Raw genomic sequence first — 23,561 nt, 5'->3', positions numbered from 1 at the left:
CCCGCCATCTCCCCTCACACTGTCCCCCCGCCATCTCCCCTCACACTGTCCCCCGCCATCTCCCCTCACAGAGTTCCCCGCCATCTCCCCTCACAGTGTCCCCCGCCATCTCCCCTCACAGTGTCCCCCCGCCATCTCCCCATGCCCTCACTGTCCCCCCGCCATCTCCCCTCACAGTGTTCCCCCCGCCATCTCCCCTCACACTGTCCCCCCGCCATCTCCCCTCACAGTGTCCCCCGCCATCTCCCCTCAGTGTCCCCCGCCATCTCCCCTCACAGTGTCCCCCGCCATCTCCCCTCACGGTGTCCCCCCGCCATCTCCCCTCACAGTGTCCCCCCGCCATCTCCCCTCTCGGTGTCCCCCCGCCATCTCCCCTCTCGGTGTCCCCCGCCATCTCCCCTCACGGTGTCCCCCCGCCATCTCCCCTCACGGTGTTCCCCGCCATCTCCCCTCAGTGTCCCCCCGCCATCTCCCCTCTCGGTGTCCCCCGCCATCTCCCCTCAGTGTCCCCCCGCCATCTCCCCTCACGGTGTCCCCCGCCATCTCCCCTCTCGGTGTCCCCCGCCATCTCCCCTCTCGGTGTCCCCCGCCATCTCCCCTCTCGGTGTCCCCCGCCATCTCCCCTCTCGGTGTCCCCCGCCATCTCCCCTCAGTGTCCCCCCGCCATCTCCCCTCACGGTGTCCCCCGCCATCTCCCCTCTCGGTGTCCCCCGCCATCTCCCCTCTCAGTGTCCCCCCGCCATCTCCCCTCACGGTGTCCCCCGCCATCTCCCCTCTCAGTGTCCCCCGCCATCTCCCCTCTCGGTGTCCCCCGCCATCTCCCCTCTCAGTGTCCCCCGCCATCTCCCCTCACACACCCCGCCCCCCCCCGCCCTCCCCTCCCGGCCGCACGCGTGGCCCCGCCCCCTGCGCCGCGCGCCCGCCGCCGTGTGACGTAAGCGGAAGGGCACGTCACCCTCCGGCGGAGGCTGAGGCGGCGCCGCCGGGGCAGGGACCGGGGGCAGGTACCGGGACCGAGGGCAGGTACCGGGGCCAGGGCAGGGACCGGGAGGGACCGGGGCAGGGACCGGGGTCGATCAGGGGCAGAGCCGGCCCTCACGGGGCGCGGCGGGAGCGTTGCGGGCGGCGTGTGTCTCCTTCCGCCGTGTCTTTCCCGCCGGCGGCCGCGTCCCTTCCCTCACGGAGCCGGCGGAGGCCTAAGGGTCGCCCCGTGACCCCCGTGCGCTTCCCGGCCGGGAGGCGGTGCGGCTGCCGGCGGCGGAGCCTCCCGCAGGGTGCCGGTGTGCGGCCCGCTCTCCGCCGGCCCCGCTCGCTGCCGGGGCCCCGGGGGCTGGGGCCTCCCGGCTGCGCCCACCCGGCCCGGGGAGGCTCCAGCCCCTCCGTGCTCTGCCCCGGGCCTGCAGCCCTCTGTGAGGGTCCTGCTGTAGGATGACTGTGTAAAGCCGCCTGTGAAGGGTTGACTGCCATTAGCTGACCATTAACAGCCAGCCACGGCGTTGGGTGTGCTCAGGCCGAGCCGTGCAAACGGAGCATTAAGAGCCTCAGGAGCAGCCCGAGGGTCGGCAGTTCCTTGCCTTAATGTTTTGTGGCTGCGGCTGTGGGTAGGGATCCCTTCCTGAGGGGGAGGCACAGGAAGCCCACACGGAGAATGAGCTCGCCAGTGTAACTCGATCGCTGCTGTCCCTGGATGGTGGGATAAAGTCCAGGTGGTTGGGTCTGGGCTGTTTGTGCTGGTGGCACCCAAACCGTGGCTCGGTACGAACCAGTCCTGCAGGCTGGAGGACTCAGGGATGATTTTCCTTGCACCAGCCGGTGCAGAACCAACTCTTGATGACACACTGGAAAATTCCAGAGCCTGTTTCTGAGCTTCCCCACTGCCTGCTTATCTAAGGACTTGCACAAACAGTGTAAAGGGCTCCAGAGCAGCAAGTCAGAGCTGATTTTTCCCAGGTGGTTTGTTTGCTTTGGGGTCAAACAATCATCTTTAACCTTTTCATCTTCCTTTTGAAAAAGGAAAGGAGCTCTCAGCAAAAAATGTCGTGGATCAGAGAGGGCGAGCTGACCATCATAGAGAGGTTCTGTGCCAACATCATTAAGGTAAGGGATGAATTTGGGTGGATTTTGTGGTGAAGAGCTGGCAGGTTCTTCAGGGTGGAACTGTCTCTGTGGCTGCAGTGCTCTGGAAAGGGAGTGTTGTTGGCAAGGGTACATTCAGTGCTGGCACTGGATGTGCATCCCTGAGCTGCATCCCAGGGTGGGAGATTACTTAGGCTTAGCCTTGCAAATGAGCAAGGCTGCAGCAGTGCTTGCCAATAAGGGTTTGTGCCCTTGCAGATGAAAGCAGGGCATGGGAAGGAGGGAGGGAAGAGAGATCCTCACACTGGGAGTTTAAGGAATGAAACTGAGTATTGGAACAAAACCCCACCAGTTCCAGGAGAATTCTCTCCTTGCTCAGGCTTGAGACTGATGGCACTGCCCTTGAGAGGCCCAGTGAAGTCAGGAAACGAAGTCTTCTTTGTGGGGGGATGTCTTATGACCTTTTCTGGTTTCCTCTGAAGTTAATTGTGCCTGTGAAATTTCTGTCTTTGAAATAAAAAAATGCAGCATAAACCCCTGTGTGCCCTCCTCCATGGCTGCAGCTGCTGCAGCACTGGGCTCCTGAGCACTGCAGCTCTCTCTCATGAGAGAAATGGGGCAGGCAAAGCTGCTTTTCAGTTTAGGCAGTTGTCAACACTGAGCTGTTTCTTTGGAGACCCTAAAGCGTGCTGACAGAGAGGAAAGGAGCACCTTGCTGGTTCCAGCTGCAGGTTTCCTGCTGGGAGAGAGGCCAGCCCTCCTGGGAGCACTCAGGGCTGCTGGGGACAGGGGCTGGGGTCTCTGTGGGGGGCAGAACCCACCTGCTGGTTCCCTGTGCCTCCCCTGTTCTCCAGGCAGGCCCAATGCCCAGGGACAGGGGCTGGGGTGTCTGTGGGGGGCAGAACCCACCTGGTGGTCCCCTGTGTCTCCCCTGTTCTCCAGGCAGGCCCAGGGACAGGGGCTGGGGTGTCTGTGGGGGCAGAACCCACCTGGTGGTCCCCTGTGCCTCCCCTGTTCTCCAGGCAGGCCCAGGGACAGGGGCTGGGGTGTCTGTGGGGGGCAGAACCCACCTGGTGGTCCCCTGTGTCTCCCCTGTTCTCCAGGCAGGCCCAATGCCCAGGGACAGGGGCTGGGGTGTGTGTGGGGGGCAGAACCCACCTGGTGGTCCCCTGTGTCTCCCCTGTTCTCCAGGCAGGCCCAATGCCCAGGGACAGGGGCTGGGGTGTGTGTGGGGGGCAGAACCCACCTGGTGGTCCCCTGTGTCTCCCCTGTTCTCCAGGCAGGCCCAATGCCCAGGCACGTCGCCTTCATCATGGACGGCAATCGCCGCTACGCCCAGAAGTGTCACGTGGAGAGGCAGCAGGGACATTCCCAAGGCTTTGATAAGCTGGCACAGGTGAGGAGGATGTTTTCTGCCTTTGTGTGGTAGGGATTTGAGCTGGGTTTGCTGCTGGGCTGGTGTCCTGTGTTCCTTCTCCTCACTGGAGCAAGGCCTGTGCTTAGGGCTGATGTTTGTCATCAGGATTCACAACTTCAGCTCTTCCCTCTCTGTATTACCTTGCAGAGTGGTTCTATTCAGCTGTTTTTTTCTTCTGTTTGGCACTCAATTAAAATATCTGCCTTACAGATCTCAAGGCTTTTATTTTTGGGAAACAGGTTGAGTGTCTTTGAAAAGGTTTTGAAAGGCACAGTGTTATATCATTTATAAACCAGTGGTGCTTTCCCTGGCTGGATGAGTTCCCTGTGATGGATTCTCATCCTCAGCTAGTGATATTTCCCTCCTGGTCTTTAAAATGAATCTGAAATTCACCTCTAGGGGTTTCATATTTTTGATGGCTGTTTCTTTTGGTCCAGTCCTGCCCTCTTGGGAAACCACAGGCAGGTTTTAGATGGAGAAGTTGTGTCTTGCTGGCCTGATTGTTACATTTTGTCTTCTTGCAGACACTGCGGTGGTGCTTGAACCTGGGCATCCGGGAGGTGACAGTTTATGCCTTCAGCATCGAGAACTTCAAACGCTCCAAGGAGGAGGTGGATGGGCTGATGGACCTGGCCAGACAGAAGTTCAGCCGCCTCCTGGAGGAGCAGTAAGTGTCTGTGTCCTGTCCCACAGGGTGGAGCTGGGGCAGGACACGAGGAGCTGCAGGGATGTTACAGTGAGAGAATGGATTGAGTGAGGAGAGCCTTCCCCAGCTGCAGTCAGGGATTGGAGGGGCTGTGCCTGGGTGGGGTGTAGAGTTCTGTGCATGCACACTGCCCCTGCACATCAGGTTTGTGACACAACTGTGCTATCCAAACCTTGGGGACAAGGACAGCTCCCAGATAAACACAGAGCGCCAGATGTTTTCATAAATATCAAAGCTTTGTCTTAATTTTTGGTTAGTTAGAGGTGCCCAGAGTCTATGGCTTATTCTAAGCTTCCATAGGTAGGGATGCCTAATCTGTGCTCCTTTCCTGGCCCTTTGGTTATGTCTGTACCTCAGGAGCTGGCGTGAGGAGTGATCACTGTGCCTTTTTGGGATGGTTTGGGATGATCACATCTCAGCCAGTTTTGCACTGTTTGGTGGGTTTGCCTCTCTCCTCTCCCGGTTTTGCTGAAGCTGTGGGTGGACGTTGGCACTTGTGCAGTGTGACTGATGTGTTTTCTGTGTCCCCACTGTGGCTGGGTGCAGGGAGAACCTGAAGAAGCACGGGGTGTGCATCCGTGTCCTGGGAGACTTGCCCCTGCTGCCCGTGGACATCCAGGAGCTCATTGCCCAAGCTGTGCTGGCAACCAGGAGCTACAACAAGTAAGTGACACTCAGTTTAAAGAGCTGATAACCTCACGTCTTCCTCCTCTTCCTGAGGGCTGGGACTTGTCGGGCATGCTGCACCTCTTTTCTCTTGTTGGTCCTACAAGCACACATCCCTGTCGTGTGCTGGACCTTCCCAGGATGAGCCTTTCACATCCTTTCCTCTTTGCAGGTGCTTTCTGAATGTCTGCTTTGCGTACACCTCGAGACATGAGATCAGCAATGCTGTCAGGGAGATGGCCTGGGGGGTGGAACAAGGACTGCTGGAGCCCAGGTAACCCAGGGCTTGCTGTGTGAGGCTTTTGGATGAATCCTGCCTGCCTTGCCACTCTCACTGCATGAAAAACCTCTCAGAAGCCAAGTGGCTTTTAAATAGATGTCATTAAACCAGTGTGACTGGAACAAATGACTTAAAGTTACTATGCAATGTTTGGCTTTTATTATTTCAGTTGCCATGGTGATAGATACACAACCAAGACAGAAGAGAAATTAGGTCTGTGTCTTAAGTTAGTTTAAATGTGAAGGCAGATTTCATGCCACAACAATTGGCTGCTTGGCTGACAGTCTTAGCTATGAGGTCAAACAACAGATGAATCATGAATGCTGCACTGTTCCTCCACCCTGAAGGAGAAGGAATAGTTACACTCTGCTCCCTGCTCCAGATGGAAGCCTTCACAGTCTGCTTCCACCACTGTGTTATGTTTCAAAGAGCATGGAGTGGGATGCTCTGGGGGCTGAAATAGCATTTGGAATAGCCTGTGGAGCAGACAGCAATGTCTGTCAGAAGCAAGTTGATGACTTTGTGGTTCAGCTCCACCACCCAGTTTTGATCTGCAGCCCTGAGTTTGCATAAAATCCCTTAATTCTGGTTTGTGGCACCTCCACCAGGTGAGGAGAGGGGTCTAATAAACTGTGTCTGTCTTTTAGTGATGTGTCTGAATCGCTGCTGGATAAATGTCTGTACACCAGCAACTCCCCTGACCCTGACCTGCTGATAAGAACCTCTGGAGAGGTTCGCCTCAGTGATTTCTTGCTCTGGCAGGTAAAGTCTCTGTTTTCTCCTTGGGATATTCCATCTTTGCCTCAGAGAGTGCTGGTGTTCCACTGGCTTCAGTGAGGGCTCTGGAATTCCTTCTGCTGGGGTGAGGTAACTCCCAGGATGGACTGAGTGCTGGGGCACCTCTGGGCAATCTGCTTCTTGCAGATCTTGCAGTGTTTGCCTAAAATCATGAATTCTCATCCTTCCTCCAGCTGGAGCTCACATGTTATTTTACATGTGCAGTTTGGAGCCAAAACCCAATTGCCTTTAGGCAACCACATCAAATGTTCCCATTCCAAATTATTTAATTGGCAGGTTCTCAGAAGTTGTCTGGCCTGAGCTGTGCTTGCCTACCAAGACATCCCCTCTCCTCCTCCTATTTTTGGGCACACCTGTACCCTGGGTGGGTGTCGATGCTATGAAATAACCCTTTGCCTGCTCCTCTCTGTGGGAGAGGAGTCCTGTTGAGTGTTGGATTGCTTTAGCAGTCACCATAGGAATGTATTTACCTGAAACTCTGAGGAACTTGGTGGCAAAAATACGTTTTGACTTGAAGTCTTTCATCATCCATCTCAAGGATATCTTCAGGGCACCACAACTCTTGGCTTCATTAAGCAGTTTAAATTTCAGGAGTGGGCAGTAAGGAATATCATGAGATGTCATTTGAAGAATGGCTCAAATGTCATGTCCTGATCCTCAGTTCAACTGTTACTCCCTTACCCTTTGGTACTCCAGTGTTGCTATTTTAGTTTTTTATAATCTGTGATGCTTAAGCTATTAAAAATACCTCTCTGAAGACCAACACAGTATTAGAAAGAATTCTGCTGATGCCTTTACAGGAGTGGATGACTGGTGTCCCAGCATTAAAAATTAATTAGAAGGACTCTATACTGTGCAATTTCAGGCTCTCTTAGCTGGTTTTGCCTCCCTTTAAGCAGAATCTGATAACACAGCCTAGGTAAAACCCTTGTGGGGAAAGTGGCATAGTTTGCCCAGCAAAGTTGCATCTTAATGACTTTTTCTCTTGCTCACTGACTGAAGTGTTGGTGATCTTGCTTTCTGCAGACATCCCATTCATGCCTGGTGTTTCAATCAGTCTTGTGGCCTGAATATTCCTTTTGGAACTTGTGTGAAGCTATCCTTCAGTTCCAGATGAACTACAGTGCTTTACAGGTAAGGGAGCCTCGGGGCAGTGGAAAGCCCAGCCCCTTGTGTTGCCTGCACAGCAGCTGGAGATCAGGTGAGAGGCTGCAGAGTGGGAGCACTGATTGTTGGCTCAGATCTTGTTTCAGTAGCAGCTCATGTGTTGCTTCTCCTGTACCCCTGGGGCTTGTTTCAATCTTGGTGTGTGGCCAGACCCCTCTACTCTCAGCAAAATACCCCAAGTCAGCACTGTCTCTGTTACTGCTCATTCCAGCAGCTGGAGCATCTGTCCCACACCTCACACACCCAGTGAACACTCCTGGTCTGCCCCAGGGTGAGATCTGCCAGTTCAGCTCACACACTTCATCAGTGCTGCGTTCACACTGGAGCAAGCAGGGAGTCCCTGCTCTTCCTCTAACTCCACTGTTGGTTTTAGCATTGGAACAAGTGGGTTTAGAGTTTCTGGGAGCTGAAATGAGGCTGCCTGAGCTGTGGGTCTGTGGACAAATGTGCTCTTTCTGGTGGGCCCAGATGTGCCTGCTGAAGGGATTGTTCCTACTGCTCACTGACATTGTTCCTCTCCTTTTAGGTCTGTTGCTGTGATCCTCACTGACCTGGTTCTGATTCTCTTATCAGTAGTGAGATAGTAGTTTGGCTATTTTTAAGCAAAACAAGCGTAGGAGCTGGAACTCCTGATGGAGAAATGTGTGGGGCAGCAGCTGGTGACACAGAGCCAGCAGTGATGGCAGAAGAGCCTCAGTATGGCAGCTCTTAATCTCCACCATATCTCGCTGCTGAATGTGTCTGCTCCTTAATTATTTGTGTCCTCTTTTTAAAGGCAGGCATTACATTGCCCTTTTCTACCTTCAGGGACCTTGCTCACCTCTGAGAGTTGTCAAAGAGATTATAGTCAGTTCTGGTTATGGCTGAATTTAATCAAGTGCAGCCAGTCTGGCAGCATCTAAACTCTCCACGTCCTTAACCTCTTTTGTTCCTATTTCTGGCCCAAGTCTGCCCTTTTCCTACCAGCAATTCATTGTATTAGTACAACTAATGGCAGTTCACCTTCTGCATGAGGAGGGAAGCAAAAAAGGCAGTAGTGTTTGTCATTGCCACGAGCTTGGCTTCTGTCTGGAACAGTAAGGTCACTGTTCTGACTTTGCTCCTGGTGCTAGTTTCTGACAGGCAACAAATGCAGCTTCTGTTCCCAGCTATTCTCATCTTTCCTTAGTTCTGGTTGGTGGCTGGATGTGTTCATGCCACGCTATTATCAAGGTTTCCCATTGTCCACATTTGTACTCTGGTCAGTTTTCTCCCTGTAAGAGCCACTTTGCAGTGTCTGAGGCTGCCCTTTTCCTGCAGCAACCCTCACAATTGTGCAAAGGATCAGCTAGACCCAGAATCAGCGAGATCCTGCTTTTGGTACCTGGTAGATCTCAGGAAGGAATGCAGGTGTTGGCTGCCCCTGCAGTGGTGAGCTGAGTCTGTCTGGGCCATAAAGAGAATTCCACTTGGAGGGTGGAAGTCTTCTGTTCGACAGATCCTTGCAGCTGAAGGCAGCCCTGGAGTGCATCCATTCCGTGGGATTGCTGGGATATTTCTGTTCACATTGCCAGCACAACAAAAGCTAATTTCCAGAGCCATAGCTGCCTTGGGCTCAGGAAAAGTGTGGGGATGAGTGAGTCAGGCTCTCATTAGAGTAATTATTATTCTTGCTTGTTTGAAAGACCAGCACTTCCCAAGTGTGTGTGTGTGTGTCAGTTTATGTCACAGTGACCAGTTTTACAGTTTTTAAAAATAGAACCTTAATATTCCTGCCTGCTGATGTGTTTTTGCTGTTGGAAGCTGCAGGCCAGGACATGTGCAATAAGGAGAAATTTAAAGTGATGTTCTACAACAATATATTTCAAATACTTGAATGGTAGACAAGAATGGCTCCTGCCTTTGCCTTTCTCCTGCTGTGTCTCAAGCCAGTACACTCCTAGATCACAGAAATTTGGGAATGCTGAGCTTATTCCTGCTTTTGTTTTAAAGCTGATTAACTCAATACTGGATCATCTCAAAGAATTGCCCTGTAAGTCATGGTTTGCAATCCCCAAAAACCTTTCAGCAACCAGGGGAATAAGATAAAAAATGCTGTAATAACACTGATGAGAATAAGAGTGTGCATGTCTGGGGTTCAAAGTTCTCCTGTAGCTGTTCCTCTCTGATTCTAATATCTGAGGGTTTTCCCACAATTTGTCGTGGCTTTTATCTGTTCTAACGAGGAGTTAATGCTGTGAGCAGAGTCCTGTCTTGGAGGGAAGGCCCAGGGGGATGCCCCTGTGTTTTTTGTAGCCAGTGAAGAAGCTGCCTCAAGGTGGAAGAGGCGGACCCGGAGCCAGCCTTGAGTGAACCTGCAGAGCGAAGGGCAGGCAGAGGCTGTACCAGCGGTGAGCTGAGAGCCCTGGTAAGGTGCTAACACTCTGCTTTTCACTCCAGAAGGCCAGAGACTCCTACCTGGAGGAGAGGAGGCGCCAGCAGCTGGAGAGGGACCAGGCTTACGTGACCAAGAAGCTGCAGCAGGAGGGGTGCACGTCCCACGGAGACTCGCGGCGCCGGCGCACGCTGCTGCAGAAATGCACAGCCCTGAGGGAGGAGAGGATCCAGGGCTTCCTGCAGGCCCTGGAGCACAAGAGAGCAGACTTCTTTGAGAGATTGTGTCCGGTGTCTGCATGACACAGGTGCTGGGCCCTGGGGAACACAGTGTTCAGAGGGAGCAGCTGCTGCCCTGAGGGACTGGCTCAGCGGGGTCCTGCCCTGGGCGTCCAGGGCTGCTCCAGGAGCTCCCATCCCACTGGGATGGCTGCTGTGAACTCTCCTGGTCTCTGATGCTGCTGAGGAAGGTGGTGCCGTCCTGTGTCACCTCCCTGCCCTGGTGACAGATCCCTGCACCCTGCTGGGTCTCTGCTGCTGGGTCCTTGACTGACCAGGCATTCCGGTGACAAGAAGTTAACTGCAGTGAGCCTCCTCCAGTTCTCTGATTCCTCCTGAACTGGCCCAGCCAAACCAGTTCAGTCCTTTTAAATCAGTCTGGATTCTTTCCATGGCTTTGCACTAGGGAATCTTTTATTGAGATGTCCTTTGCTGGCCCATCAGGAGAGCCCTGCTTTCTGCAGGGAGGGGATTATCCCTGGGGTCAGGGACATTCCTCACTGCCTACTTGGTGAGAGCATCTTGTCTTTTCTCCACCTGGCTCTGCTGGATGTATCCACTCCTGGTTTCCAGAGAGCTGAAGGAAGGGTTCTCAGCCTTGCTGTAAAGAAAAAAGCTGCTCCAAAGTTTCAGCAGGTTCTGAGATCTCTCCTGAGCAGTGTGTGTGGGGAAAAGCCAGGTGCAGAAGGTGCTGGTGTTTGGACCACACTGACCTTGGGAAAGGCTCTGAGCAGGCAGGAAAAAAGGATTGGTTGGGAATGAACCTTCTCAGGAAGGGAAGGAAACTGGCTAAACACAGGTGATGGCTTCCATATGCCAAACCCTCTGAGGGAATTCCAGGGAATGAGGGTGGGCTTAATTCAGGAATACAGTAGCCAAAACCAGCCTCTGACCCCAGCCAGAATGTTTCAGAAGAGCTGTTTGGCTGATACTAATGGGAGTGGCCAGAGCAGCTGTGGAGTATTACTTGTTCTCAGTTTTCCATTGGCAGGGAGATGGACAAGCTGATTTCCAAGATCGTTTCCGTCTCTGGTTCCTCCTGGTTTCCGTCCCCATGATGAAAAGAACTGAAAATGTCTTGATTTTTGTTCCTGATGCACACACAGATGTGACAGTACCAGCTGTTGCTGGGTTTGAAGTGTTTCTTCTTACCTCCAGGTGAAAACCACAAAATGCAGATTTAAAAGCCTTGTAAGTGCTGCACACTGAGCACTTGGCCTGTGATTGTGAAGAGAACTGTGTAGTCAAACTGGGAATAAAGTATATTCATACCAAAGTTATTTAAAAAATAACCTGAATGTTTTAAAGTATGTAGAGCTGCTTATTTTAAGGTGTGATGAAGCTGGAATCCAGGTTTAATATAATAATATTTAATCTGTGACAGACTCCTCATGTGATTCCTGTTAGCCTGGGAGTGATTTGAAGGTTGGTTTTACAGGGTAGTGTGAGCAGTTTGCTGATACCCCAACGCCTGCCCAAGTGGAGCTGTGTGCAGGTACCACCTCTGTGTGAGTAGCAAAGAGAATTTGGATAAAAATGTGCTGAGATGATGAGAGCTGTTGACTTTAAACTTCTTTGGCTGTATTTTATTTTCTCCATGTTTCAGAAAACTGTGGAAACAGTGTACTCTCCATGAGATGGAAACTCTTCAGTCTGCTTTGCCAGGCTGATGGGGAGACTCTTCTACTCAAAAAATGTATTTTTGCCTTAAAACAAAAAGGTTTTCCATTTTGTTATGACTCTACAGGTAACAAAAGCCACAGTGGTGGCTTTCCACAGAGCACTGGCCAAATTGCAGGTGAGTGAAGTGGTTTATAAAATGCTTGTCTGGAAAGTTTCAATCCATTTTATAAAAGGTATCACTGGAGTAGGGGAGGAGGAAGAGTCCTTCAAACAGTGGCAAAAGGTTCCTGTTACCTGAGTTTGTACGTTTCACCTGCATCAGTTATTCCAGTAAATGCAGTTCCAGTTATTTCCCCCGTGAGCCTTCCTTTGTTGGAGGTGGGGATGAGTTACCTGGGCAAACTCGAGAGTTTCAGGAGTGCATCTTCCCAGTGAATCTGTGGGCATAGAGCCACAGGCTTCTGTCAGTGAGAACTGAACCTCCATCTTTAATTTATATGGGTTGGAGATGGCAAAAATCAGCCTGGCTGGGAAAAATCGGTGTGGCTCAGGTCTGAAAAAACCTGAGTTTATCTGGGCAGGGAAGGGGGGAAAGGTCCTTCCTTGGGGTGTTGTTCTGAACGAGGCTCAGCTAAAAAGTGGGAAGTTGGGGGCACAGTGAAGTGGCGATGAAGCTCTTTAGTTGGATCCGTGGCAGATGGGCTGTGGCTGTGCCAGGTGTGAGGAATGTCCCCTCTTGGAAGGAGCCCAACTTCCCGAGACACTTGGCACAAGCAGCAGGCACCTGTGTGAATCGATTTAACGTCATTTTATTGCTTTTTTAACATTTTTTTTTCCTCTCTCTTCTTGCAGCACTGCCGCCTCCTCCTTCGGATACATCTCCCGTGTTCTTAGAGGGGAAAAAAGGCTCTCGGTGTTTCCCCGGGAGCCCCTCCCGGCGCGGGGGGCCCCGAGGTGCTGAACGAACAGCTCCGCTCACCTGCGCGCGGGCCGGCGCGGGGCGTGGGTGTCCCCCTTTTTATCCCTTTCACATCATCCCTAATTTTATATATATATATTTTATTTTTTTTAACCTTATTTTATCCCCCCATTTTCCCCTCGCCCCCCCCCCCCTCGCGGGTTTCCCGCGCGCGCGCACGGAGCGGGGGGAGGGGGGGCGAATGGCGCGCGCGCCGCCCCCTGCGCGCGCCCCCCCCCGCCTTGGCCCCAGCCCACGTGACCCCCGCGGGCCAATGGGCGCGCGGGGCGGCGGGGATCCGGCTGGAACCGGTTGGGCCGCGTCCGGCTCTATATAAAACTTTATAAACACCCGATTCCAATTAGTGGGGTCGGGAGCAGCGCAGCCCGCCGGGTGCAGCCCCGCGCACCGCTCCCCGCACCGCGCCCGCAGCCGCCCAGCGCGCCCGGCTCCCGCACCCCCGCCTCCCTCCCTCCGCCCGCTCCCTCCGCCCCCTCACGCCGCCCAGCGCGCTCCGCTCCCCCTCACACACATACACACACACACACCCGCGCTCGCACACACGCACACGGAGCCATGCCGAAGAGAAAGGTACGTGCAGCGGCCGCCCCCCCTCACGGTGTCCTCCCCCCTCACGGTGTCCTTCCCCCCCTCACCGAGCCGCCTGTGGGAGGGGGGGCGGGACTACGCGTTCCCCCCCCGCGTTCGGGGCGGTAACGGAGCGGCGAGGCCTCACCGGGGGCGGCGCGGGCCCGGTACCGGTACCGGCGAGGCCCGAGGGGCCCGGGCCCGCGGGAGGGGCCGGCGGCGGCCGCCGGTCCGAACCGGTTGGTTTTGGCGGGAGGTCGGCGTGAGGGGAGCGGGGGAGGGGAAGCGGCGGTGCGGGGCGGGAAAGGGCGGGAAGCGGCGGCGGAGCTTTGCCGCCAAAACGGCGGCGGCGGGAGGGGGGAGGCCGCGCTGAGGGGGCGGCGAGGCCCCGCACGGGGCCCGGGGAGGCCGCGGCTGCCGCCCCGCCTGGCCCGCGGCGCTGTGGGCTTGTGCCCCGCCATCCCCCGGCCCGGCCCCGCGGGGAGGGGCCGCTGCCCGCCGCGGGGGCCGTGGGGATGTTCCCCTCGAGATTTGGGGACGGAGGGGTGAAATAATGGTTGGGACTGAGAATCCTCTCCATCGCTTGTCGTTACAACCTGTGTCCCTGTCCCCAGGCTGAAGGAGAGACCAAGGGCGATAAGGCCAAAGTTAAGGATGAGGTAAGAAGTTCGGTGTTTTGAGAAAGTTGGATCATCAAGTGTTTCCGTTGGAAGATGAGGTTTAACGTCAGTAGAATAACTGGGGAGTGGGGGGGAGGGTTGGTCTCAACTGAGTCTGACTTTTCAAAGTCTTAAGTGTTTTTTAATCATGAGAAATATACTTTAAACTATGAAAAATTATTCAATTATCATTAGCTATTAGTAATTTCATCAGCATAGCCTCATGTTTCTTGAGAACACAAAAAAAGGGAACTATCACCTTAATTTCTAAAAACTAAAGAGCTATAAACATAATTCCTGAGAGTTTGCTACTTTGAGAAGAGAGCAAGCTTCTAAGATTTTGAGAGTTCTTGTTCCATGTCATTTCAATAGAACTGTTTTCCTTTTCCCCCAGCCACAGCGGAGATCAGCGAGGTTATCTGCTGTGAGTATCCTCTTGCTGGGCAGAGATGTCACAACCCTGGGTGCTTTTACACATGACCACGGGGTGTGTAAATGCATCTCAGAGCTGGAGGTGAAAATTAAGTTCCTGCCTTAAGGACCTGCCCTATTGTGTGGTGCTATGGGAGTGGTAAAATAATGGACAAACCAAATAACTGCTGCAGTTTCAAACGGTCTTATTTGCTTTCCTAAGACTAAGCTATTTGGCCTGAATGTTTAAAAAAAGATAAAAGTAGTTTGTTTCTCTGGAGCAGGACTTGTCACAAAGGCCTGGAGTGCCAGGACAAGGGGGAATGGCTTCCCACTGCCAGAGGACTGGGATATTGGGAAGGAATTCCTGGCTGTGAGGGTTGGGAGGCCCTGGCACAAGGTGCCCAGATTTGCTGTGGCTGCCCCTGGATCCCTGGCAGTGCCCAAAGCCAGGCTGGATGGAGCTTGCAGCAGCCTGGGACAGTGGGAGATGTCCCTGCCATGTCAAGGGGGGACACTGGAGGGGCTTTAAGGTCCTCCCAAGCCAAACCATTCCACGAGTCTCTAACACAGGTTTTCTCTCCCTTGCAGAAACCCGCTCCTCCAAAGCCAGAGCCCAAACCTAAAAAAGCAGCTCCAAAGGTGAGTTGGGTCAGGGCTGTTTGGAAAGGCAAATGAGTGATGAGGTTTGGCACTGCCTGGCAATAATAACAACTAACAAACCTTTGAATAACAGCTGTGCAGTGAGGAAATGGAGCTGCATCATCGCTGCATAAAGCTGAACTGAAAACTTGCAGATTTTACAGAATTTGCATAAAAAATGCCGAAGGGAAGACTTGATGTTTTCTGTCAATCCCTGAAGAAACAAACAGGGGTGTGCTGTGTTGTTTTGGGGCCAGCACTCCTCACTCAGGGGTTATGGCTCATGTCTGGAGCTGACACCAAATGTTCTCTTGCATTTACAGAAGAGTGAGAAGGTGCCCAAGGGGAAGAAGGGAAAAGCTGATGCTGGCAAGGAGGGAAACAACCCTGCAGAAAATGGGGATGCCAAAACAGACCAGGTATCCAGCAGCCTGTTGTGCACCAGGATTGATTCCTTCCCCTCTCGGACCGGGACAGGTCCTGGCTTGTGGCAAGGACGAGTGTTGCTTACAACACTTAATGCAGATTAAGTGTTGGTAAAGAGTTAAAGTTGTCTGTTTGCCAGAGGATGTTGCCACATGGAAGTTACTGTTCTTCTGTAAAGTTCTCAAAGCAACTTCTGAGTTGTGTTTTAGGGTGCCACAGATGTGAAGCTTAATTTTATTAAAAGTCGGAGCTGTGTAGCTCAGAGAGGATTTGTTCTGCTCAGTAGAAAAACGAGTGTCCATTTCTTTCATGTGTTGACTTGTTCCCCTTTTCCTTTTCAGGCACAGAAAGCCGAAGGTGCTGGTGAAGCCAAGTGAAACGTGTGAATTTTTGATAACTGTGTACTTCTGGTGACTGTACAGTTTGAAATACTATTTTTTATCAAGTTTTATAACAATGCAGAATTTTGGTTTACTTTTTTTTAAGCTATGTTGTTAGCACACAGACCGCTTCGTTGTTGTGTTCTGGGGGGTGGGGGGCAATGGGGACAAATGTCATTTAGTCTATTTCTCAAAACCTAAATTTTAATAAGAAAAGCTTTTGCCAGTCCCCCAGTTTTTGGAAGAAGGGCCCTTCCTGCAAGGGAGAAAGAAGGGATTCCCCCATGCTGCGTGTCAGTTATGTCCAAGTGAACATCAGAGCTCCTAAATGCTGTTTCTTACTCCAGCTCCCAATGCCATCAGTTCTCCTTTGGTGTCTCCTTGTTTTCCCAGAGCCCCTCACTCCAAACCACAGCAGAACTGGCATTGTGGGGTGTTCCACAAGTCTAGATGATCCAGGTTCCTGGTGTCCAGTCTGGGATATACAGGAGCTGCACTTCCACTTTTCTATTGTGGATCCTCAGATAGAGAAATCTGCTTTTAGACGTTCTTTTCCCCTCCAAGTCAGGGTGGGTTTGTGCAGAGTTGTCAGACAACGCGCGGAGGTGAACGTGTCCACCCTCACTCTAAACTTTGACCTCTTCCAAGCGTGAGCTGAAGATTGTTACGGTTTTTAGCAACTTCTCCATTTCAGTAGTCCACAAAGGGAGGGGAGTTTGACAGTTGTTGTAAAATGTTGCAGATTGTAGCCCATGTCCTGCCTAAATTACCATGATTGTTCATAAAATGTACCTTTAATAAAGCTGGATACGGTTTGGCTTGGACTGTTCTTAATGCTCTGTAATTTCTCTTGCCTTTAGTTCACTTCATGTGGTTTAAGAACATCTGCTGTGTGCATGTCTGTGTTTGTGTTTCCATTCAGATAATTAATTGTTGTAATTCACACCTGAAAAGCAAGATTTCGTTACCTAAAAGAGAGGTTTCCTTGCCCAAAAGCTAGATTACTGCAGGATGTTTTTAAAGCCTTGGCTTACGTGGAGGCTGAAAATGGAACATGTAAGTGAATCTACTGAGATAGATTATTTTCTAAAATGTAGCACTGTACAAAATGGGGAGGAATACAGTGATCTTGCTGCAGAGAAAAGTGAACTCTGGTGAGCTTTTCTTGGGAGTGAAACCAGAACTGGCTCCATAAAAATGATGATGTGTTACATTTCTGCACTTAAACTTGAATATTGTTGCTCCTGCTAATCGAATCCAGACCTGGCTGGGGTAGTGACTAAGCAGGAGACGAGATTTTTTTGAGTAAAAATGCACCATTTTTATAGTTGCTACTTAGACTCCAGAGCAGAGCCAAACCCAAACGCCCCTGTGCAAACGTCTCCTTCAGTGACTGTCAGATGGAGTATTTTTTCCGTCTCTGCTTGGCTTTCCCCGGGATTTCAGTGTCTGTTTGTGATTAAGTTCAGTGACCTGTTTCAACCTGTGCTGATTTCAGAGGGAATCCAGTGAAAACGAGCAGGGCAGAGTTTCACATCCAGAAATTTCTGATGTCGAGAGCTGGAAGTGCTCTGGAGCAGCTGCACGTGCAAAAGGCAGTTTGGGATGTACCCCCAGGAACTGCTCCATCCTGTGTTCCCATAGCTGGTATGTCTAAGAGAAAAGAAATGAATAATTCTGTTTAATAATCTTCATTAAACCCCACCCAGAAACAGCCACCAAACCTCCTGAGCAGTCTCTGGAGCAGCTGGGCAGTGGGATGTGGCTGCGGAAAGGAAAAGAATAATTCAATCTTTTAAAACCAGAAAGTTTGAAATACAGCCTGCCTTGCTTTTGTTGAGTCTTACCTTGCTGGGCACCTACAAATGGACAAGCACTTCCAAAGGAGCTGGGTGTGGAGGGGTTGCCAGTGGCCAAGCTGCCAGCTGGAATGCTGTGTTCTGTGTCCATCCCTGCCCGGGTGACCTCTTCACCCCCACTCATTAAACAAAGTGCTGCTAATGAAGGGGGATCTCAGGGTTGCTCTTTGTTGAAGAAGTAAATCTTTAACTTCTCCATCTTCTCAGCCCCCAGCAGCCTGTGCTGACCTGTGTGGTTCCTCGAAGGGTGTTTTCTCCAGCCAAGCACAAAAATAGTCATTTTAATCGGTGTCTGCCACCTGAATTCCTCTGAAAGCAAAGGATATTTTTGGTGCTGAGGTTCCAGGGCTTGCTGCATCTGATGTGCTTCCCACTGGCTGTGCCCTGCACTGCTGGAGTTATGGGGCTGTTGGGCTTGACTCAACAGGCAGGGCTCATCTATTTCTCCTTAAGCAAATAGAGGGTGAGGGATGCTGAAGCCAGTAAATCCAACTAATTAGCTGTGTAAATTAAAGCTGGGGAGCAAGTGTGAGCTGCAGCCCGTGCCTGGTTCATGGTTAGAGGCACCACAAATCTGCCTCGCCGCCTGCCAGAATGCCTGAAGCTGAACAGACATTTTCCTGCTAAATTGTAATCATTTTACATGGAAAATTGTCTCTTGTGTAGCTGTTGGGGATGGCCTTGGTGCTGCCACGTGCAGTTAACAGGCTGCTCTGTTGGCTGAGCTCTGCAGCAGCAGGGATTATGTCCTGCTGGAGCTTTGGGAAACATCACATCCAGTGTGGGTTAAGTCCATGCAGTATTAGGGCTCTGCCACTAAATTGTTTCCCCATTTATTAATTTCAGCACAAGTCACCTGGGAAATAGGCCCAAACTGCTGTTGTCATTTATTTGCCTCTTAATAGGGGAAGTTGTAAAGAATGGCCAAGTTCTGCACAGGACTGGAGCCTTTGGGGCGCTGGAAGTGGATACTGGGAATGATCCTTGTTGTCCCAACCCTTCAGGATTTTTCTGGGGTTTTAAGAACAGTGAAATTAGTGCTCTCTAAATTATCAAAGTCTCTGGACTCCCCCCAAAGCAGCAACAATTAAACTGAGCAGAAGTTAATTGAGCAGAAGCTCATTTAACTGAGCAGAAGCAGAAGTTAACTGAGCAAGTTGCCAGCCAGCAGTCACTTCCCAATATCCTAGAGAACCACCTTTCCCTCAGCCATGGCTTTATGTTAAACTGAAGGTGGACTGGGCCATGTCAGGACTCCCCAAGTCCCTGTTTCTCCCAGTACAGTGCCCTAGGATTAACAGTTTAGAGTTTCAGAATCATTTCCCTCTGCAGCAGTTTTCCTTTTGCCTTCACAGAGCTCAGTTCTGTTTGGAAGAGGCAGCAGTATCCTCCTCCCACCCCAGAGCCCTGCCACGGGTGGGCTGAAAGGGAACAAGGAAGGAAAATGGACTGAATTCAGTGAGTGCATCCAGAGGATATTGAGTTGCAGGATCATTTGTGTCAGAAGAATCACACAGCTTGATGGCACAGGGATTTCATTGTCCCTAAATCATCCCAGATATGGTAATGCCATACCCAGGGACTAATATTGCTGACTATAATTCCTGAGAAATGGCACCTTCTGCAGTTGGTGGAGATGAAATGGAGTTTGAGTTAAACTCTCACAATTTACAGTGAGCCCATCATTTGTAAGGGATGGGAAGGAGATGGCACAGGGGGAGCTGTGGTGGAGTAAAGTTGATTGAGGCTAATAAAGATCTTTAGTAAGTTTGCTTTAGAAGATTTCTGATGTGAAAAACTGGGCTTTTTAAAGACACTTTATTAAAAACTCTTTTATATTTTCTTCCTTTTTTTTTTTTTTTTTTTTTTTTTTTTAACCATTTCCTTACAAAGAAAGGGAGCCAGAAAAATCTACACTGTGGCAGAAGAAACAGGAGTAGAAAGTTTCAGGGAAAACTTCCTAATTGTGAGACCTTTTAAAAATGCGTTAAAGCCTCCAAACAAAAACACTTGATTGCCTTATGTACAACAAACCAGCCTGGAGAAAGTGCTTGGAGAATTTGGGAGCAGTCCCAGGGTGGCTGCAGGTGGCCCAGGTAGGTACCACAATTCTCTGCACTTTGCTGGACACACAAACCCCAAATGAAATTTCTACTTTTCCCCTTCTGAAGAGATTTGATAGTAGATTTAATCTTTTCCCACTCAGTTATCCCACTGAGGCTACTTTTGGATTTTGAACGGATTTCCCTGCAGCAGCAGCTCTCCCCTGCTCTTGCTGTGCAGAGGTGGGTGTATGTGGCAGCCTCCTCCTGGGGAGGAGTTACTCTTAGATTACTATTAATCTGGTTCCTCTGGATTACTCTTGTAGCACTGCCCACACAGACTTTGTTTGCTTTTATTCCAGTGAAGTGGTGTCTTGGTGCTTCTTGATGGAATTCAGTCTTACCTCAGCACAAGAGCTGAACGTTCCTGTGCTCGGGGTTTTGAGTTTAGCCTGAGGACTGACTGTAAACTTGGGCAATTCAATTAGCTTTTCTCATCATTTCCTTCTTACCAGAGATAATAGCCGGGGTGATTCCTGTGCTGGGGGGTGCTTGCTGGATGGGTTTTGTTGGCCTGCAGCCTGGTTGGAGGTGCCCAGGTTTTCCCTGCCATACCATGATCCAATTAACTTCCCTGCTGCCAAGCCCCACAGAGAAAAATTCCCTTGATACTGAATTAATTGCTCTTGCAAAAAAAAAAAAAAAAAAATAAAAATTCCAGTGGCAAGCTGGATCTGAGGCTCCTTGGCAGGGGAAGGCTGGATTTGGCAGCCTCCTTGCCACAGCCCAGTGGACGCAGGGATTTGTGCAGGGCCGTTTAGCTCATTAACACGCCGTGATTAACAGCCTGTTCCTTCCCTTCGCCACACGGTGGTACCAGGAAACACGGAATGGGGCTGGGAGCCGACAAGAGGCAGGTAACTCCAAAGGCAGCTCAAACCTGGGCAGGCTGAGGCCGGGTTATCACAGTCTGGTAAGTGTTACTTGCTGCTGGAAAGCAGAAGCAGCCCCCAGCCCCAGCAGCCCCCATCCTCTGCCCCCTTCAGAGGTCAGTGTTGGACAAACTGCACTCACCCGGGCAGTGTGAGCCCCCTCTGAGCCTCTCCTTAAAATTTTTCTTATGATTTTACCCCAAATCCAGGCTGAGTGCTCAATTCCTCATGGGTTTACAGGCATAGCTAACATTGCAGAGGAATTTATCCGTGTTATATCAAGCCTTTGAACTTGGGCTTCCCATATTCTATTTTAAGAATCGCTGGACCATTCCTTTTCCTCCTCAGGCCATTATTGCAGCTGCTGTGGCACATGTCCTGAAAGTTTGAGCCTAAAACTAGAGCTGCCACTCTCCATCTCGTCTGTCCTCAGCTTGGGAAGGGATACTTTATCCTAAACCCAGACTGAAGTAGGTAGCCTATAAGCCTGATCTCTTTTAGGCTTCTTGGCACAAACTACTTATATCAGACTTGCTGAATCTTCAGCCTGAGATCACAGAATAAATAGTGATGTTCAAAGAAATAACACCTTAGTTATTGAAAAGTTTCCTGTGCTTTTTTTTTTGTTATTCCAATTTGCTTTTGATATCCTGTGACCAGCCTTGTGCTGAAGCAATGCCACCAGTTGCTGGTTCTCCTTCACCCCTCCCATTCCCAAAAGCCTTAGTGGTTGGGTTATCTCCCTCTAGCACATGCTTTCCATGTTTATCTTTTCCAAGGATGGTGTTGAAAGCTGGGAAGGAAGTGGCTGCTTCCCAGAGCTGGCGAGATTGCAGGGAAAGCACTTGACACCTTCATGACACTTCCTTGAAATGGATGCAAAAGAGAAAGATGAGCTCCTGGTAAGCCAAACTCATTCCTCTCACTCAGTTCCCAGTGCCTGCTTGGGGCAGGGATTTATGCATTTATTGGGGTGGGGATTTATTGGATAAAGAGGGCAAAACTCCACCCAGAATTATAGGGAAAAGGCAGAAGGCAGAGATTTCCAGTCACAAGTGCAAATGCTGTGGCAGGAAGATGTAGCAAACGTTAAAACCGAGTGTTTCAGGGACACCTGAGTGTGCTGAAAAACACTCAGTACATTTTATTCACGTCTCCACTGAACAGGCCCTGTCACCATGCCCTGGTGGCTGCAGATAACAAACCTGCAGTGATTGTTCTGTGATCAGGGAAATGAGCAGGCCAAGGTTCCACCCATTTGCAGGGATTTGTTGGGAGTTTGGTTTAGTGATTAACTCAGTGAGTGAACAACTTCCAGCAGCAAAGCAGGGACGGGGCAGCCTTCAGCTCCAGGGTTGTGTTTGGGGAGGAAAGGCCAGGGCTGGATGGGGCTTGGAGCAACCTGGGACAGTGGAAGGTGTTCCTGCCCCTGCCAACGGGGAAAGGAGATGGATTTGAGGGTCCCTCCCAACCCAAACCTGGCATTCTATGGAATTCTGGGATTCTCTGAAAACACCAGGCTGGTTTAGCCCAAACTGGGAGTGCTGATGAACCCCTCCTGCCCCTGGAGGAGGTGGGGCTGGCAGCCCCCACTGCAGGGACTGGCGTGTGTGATCTCCTACCCTGTGAGCCTGCCCTGCACACAGGAGCAGACAGATTGTTCGAGATAAACCTCCCCAATGTCAGCCCAAGGTCCTTGTCACATGCCGAGTGCCCGGAACTGGGGCTGAGCGTTCCCAGCCCCGGGCACGGGGTTGGTTTGAGGCTCGGATCCGTTGGGTTCCTGCCGGCCAGAGGAAGCAGTGTCTGAGCAGGTGATGTACAGAGGTGAGGACGGAGCCGTGGCTTCCTCCAGCTGCTGAGCAGCCCTCCAGCAGCTCCCGTGCCTTGGGAAATTCCCTGTGCAGTGCCGGCCTCTCCTCACCAGAGGGAATCGTTCTGCAGCTCCACCTCTCCCATCGTGGCTTCTGCAGGTTCTTGGCTGTAGTCACAGACTCCCTCCTCACACGGGGAGGAAAAAATCACTTTATTTTCCCCCTGGCTGGTGCAGGACCATGAGGGGTAACACACACTCTTTTGCCTTGTTCTTGAGCTGCTTTGCCTTCCACCCTAACCCTTCCCCTTGACTGAAAAATTAATTTCTAAGACCATAATGTTGACATTTAAACCCATCTGGTTTTGTCTGAGCAGTCATGGTATTTAAAGCCATGCCTGTATCTTCCTCTTCTGAAAGCTTCTGCTGGAGATCTTGTAGAAGGGACATTTATCTGGTGGTAATTGACTCCCATATTAACTTCCAACTGGCAAACAGCTGCCAAAAAACTGTTTTCCATCTCTGTTGATCAATAGTCCCTTTCAACAAGTATCTGGTGTTGCAGAGTGTTAACAGCTAATAGCACTATGATTCTTACCCTGTTTTAAGGACTGTAGCATATCTCAGAGTCCTTATATCTAATATATGAGTTTCGAGTTAAATAATGTTACATCTGATGTTATTTATTATCCATTTCCGACACACTGACCCTTTTTCCATCCCATCTTGGGCTGGGCCACTGCCACAGGTCATTTATCTCCAACATTATGTCAGTGGCTGCTTAGGTTGAGCGGGAAAATGATTCTGTGCAGACTGTAAATAGAAAAATGAGATGGCAAGTCTGGCCAGCAATTTCTGACTCTGGGCTGGGAGGAAAGGGTGAAAGGAGCTGTTTCCTGCCATGCAAGTCCCAGTTTTGCTGTCACTGAAGTCAGTGGCAAATCCAAACCACCTTCCAGGGCTGGAGCTGTTTCAAACTGCCTACTGCCTCTGGCCAAATCTTTCTTGGCATAATAACATCCTCTGAGGCTTTTATTTACCCATTGGGTGACAAAATTCCTGGTTAATCAAGTTGTTACTTTGTGAATTAGTGTTACTCAGTGGCTGGGGATGCAGGGACAGCAAAGCAGAGGCGAGCCAGAGGGGACATGAGCTTGGGGACACATTTCTTTATAAAAGATCTTTAGTCCTCAGTGGTAAAACATCACCATCTGAGCAACTCTCCCCTCTGCACCGTGACAGAGGAAAGGCACAGCCACAGCATATTAACACCCACCACAAGGGTGCCCACAAAGTACAGAGGAAGAAAGATAAAAGTAAGTTCTTGCTTTTGTTGCTAGAAATTCTCTTCTCTGAGCAGTCCTGCTGCATGGCAGTGAAGTGAGAGCAGCACACGAGAATCAGGCAGGTGGATTTGAATGTTACTGGAAAACCCTTTGGGCTGAGCTTGGAGGGGCACTGAGAAATGACTCTGCAAGAGGATTTTT

The 23,561-nt window shown here is 51.1% G+C and overlaps 2 protein-coding genes across 2 annotated transcripts; both read left to right on the top strand.

Annotated features, from left to right (window-relative positions):
* The first annotated feature begins 950 nt into the window (after positions 1-950).
* On the top strand, positions 951-11,122 carry DHDDS (dehydrodolichyl diphosphate synthase subunit). The gene is made up of 9 exons (XM_066335430.1): positions 951-992; positions 2,015-2,097; positions 3,356-3,472; positions 4,018-4,160; positions 4,746-4,862; positions 5,038-5,139; positions 5,793-5,907; positions 6,970-7,077; positions 9,529-11,122. Exons 2-9 carry the CDS (start codon positions 2,035-2,037, stop codon positions 9,763-9,765), a joined length of 1,002 nt encoding a protein of 333 aa, XP_066191527.1. The 5' UTR covers positions 951-992; positions 2,015-2,034; the 3' UTR covers positions 9,766-11,122.
* A 1,474-nt stretch (positions 11,123-12,596) lies between these two features.
* HMGN2 (high mobility group nucleosomal binding domain 2) lies at positions 12,597-16,257 on the top strand. Its single transcript, XM_066335504.1, has 6 exons — positions 12,597-12,913; positions 13,525-13,569; positions 13,964-13,993; positions 14,572-14,622; positions 14,946-15,041; positions 15,390-16,257. Exons 1-6 carry the CDS (start codon positions 12,899-12,901, stop codon positions 15,423-15,425), a joined length of 273 nt encoding a protein of 90 aa, XP_066191601.1. The 5' UTR covers positions 12,597-12,898; the 3' UTR covers positions 15,426-16,257.
* Positions 16,258-23,561: the final 7,304 nt, after the last annotated feature.

This window comes from Sylvia atricapilla, chromosome 24 (assembly GCF_009819655.1).
Source record: "Sylvia atricapilla isolate bSylAtr1 chromosome 24, bSylAtr1.pri, whole genome shotgun sequence".
Lineage (NCBI taxonomy): Eukaryota > Metazoa > Chordata > Aves > Passeriformes > Sylviidae > Sylvia > Sylvia atricapilla.
The sequence above is the reverse complement of the archived record's forward strand: the minus strand, read 5'-3'. Positions and strand labels throughout refer to the sequence as shown.

Excerpts from the sequence above, each read along its gene's own strand:
- DHDDS (XM_066335430.1), top strand. The coding sequence starts at position 2,035 with ATGTCGTGGATCAGAGAGGGCGAGCTGACCATCATAGAGAGGTTCTGT. Across the intron at positions 4,161-4,745 it reads AGCCGCCTCCTGGAGGAGCA|GGAGAACCTGAAGAAGCACG; the intron begins GTAAGTGTCTGT and ends GGCTGGGTGCAG. Across the intron at positions 4,863-5,037 it reads GCAACCAGGAGCTACAACAA|GTGCTTTCTGAATGTCTGCT; the intron begins GTAAGTGACACT and ends TCCTCTTTGCAG.
- HMGN2 (XM_066335504.1), top strand. Across the intron at positions 13,570-13,963 it reads AGGCCAAAGTTAAGGATGAG|CCACAGCGGAGATCAGCGAG; the intron begins GTAAGAAGTTCG and ends CTTTTCCCCCAG. Across the intron at positions 14,623-14,945 it reads CTAAAAAAGCAGCTCCAAAG|AAGAGTGAGAAGGTGCCCAA; the intron begins GTGAGTTGGGTC and ends TTGCATTTACAG.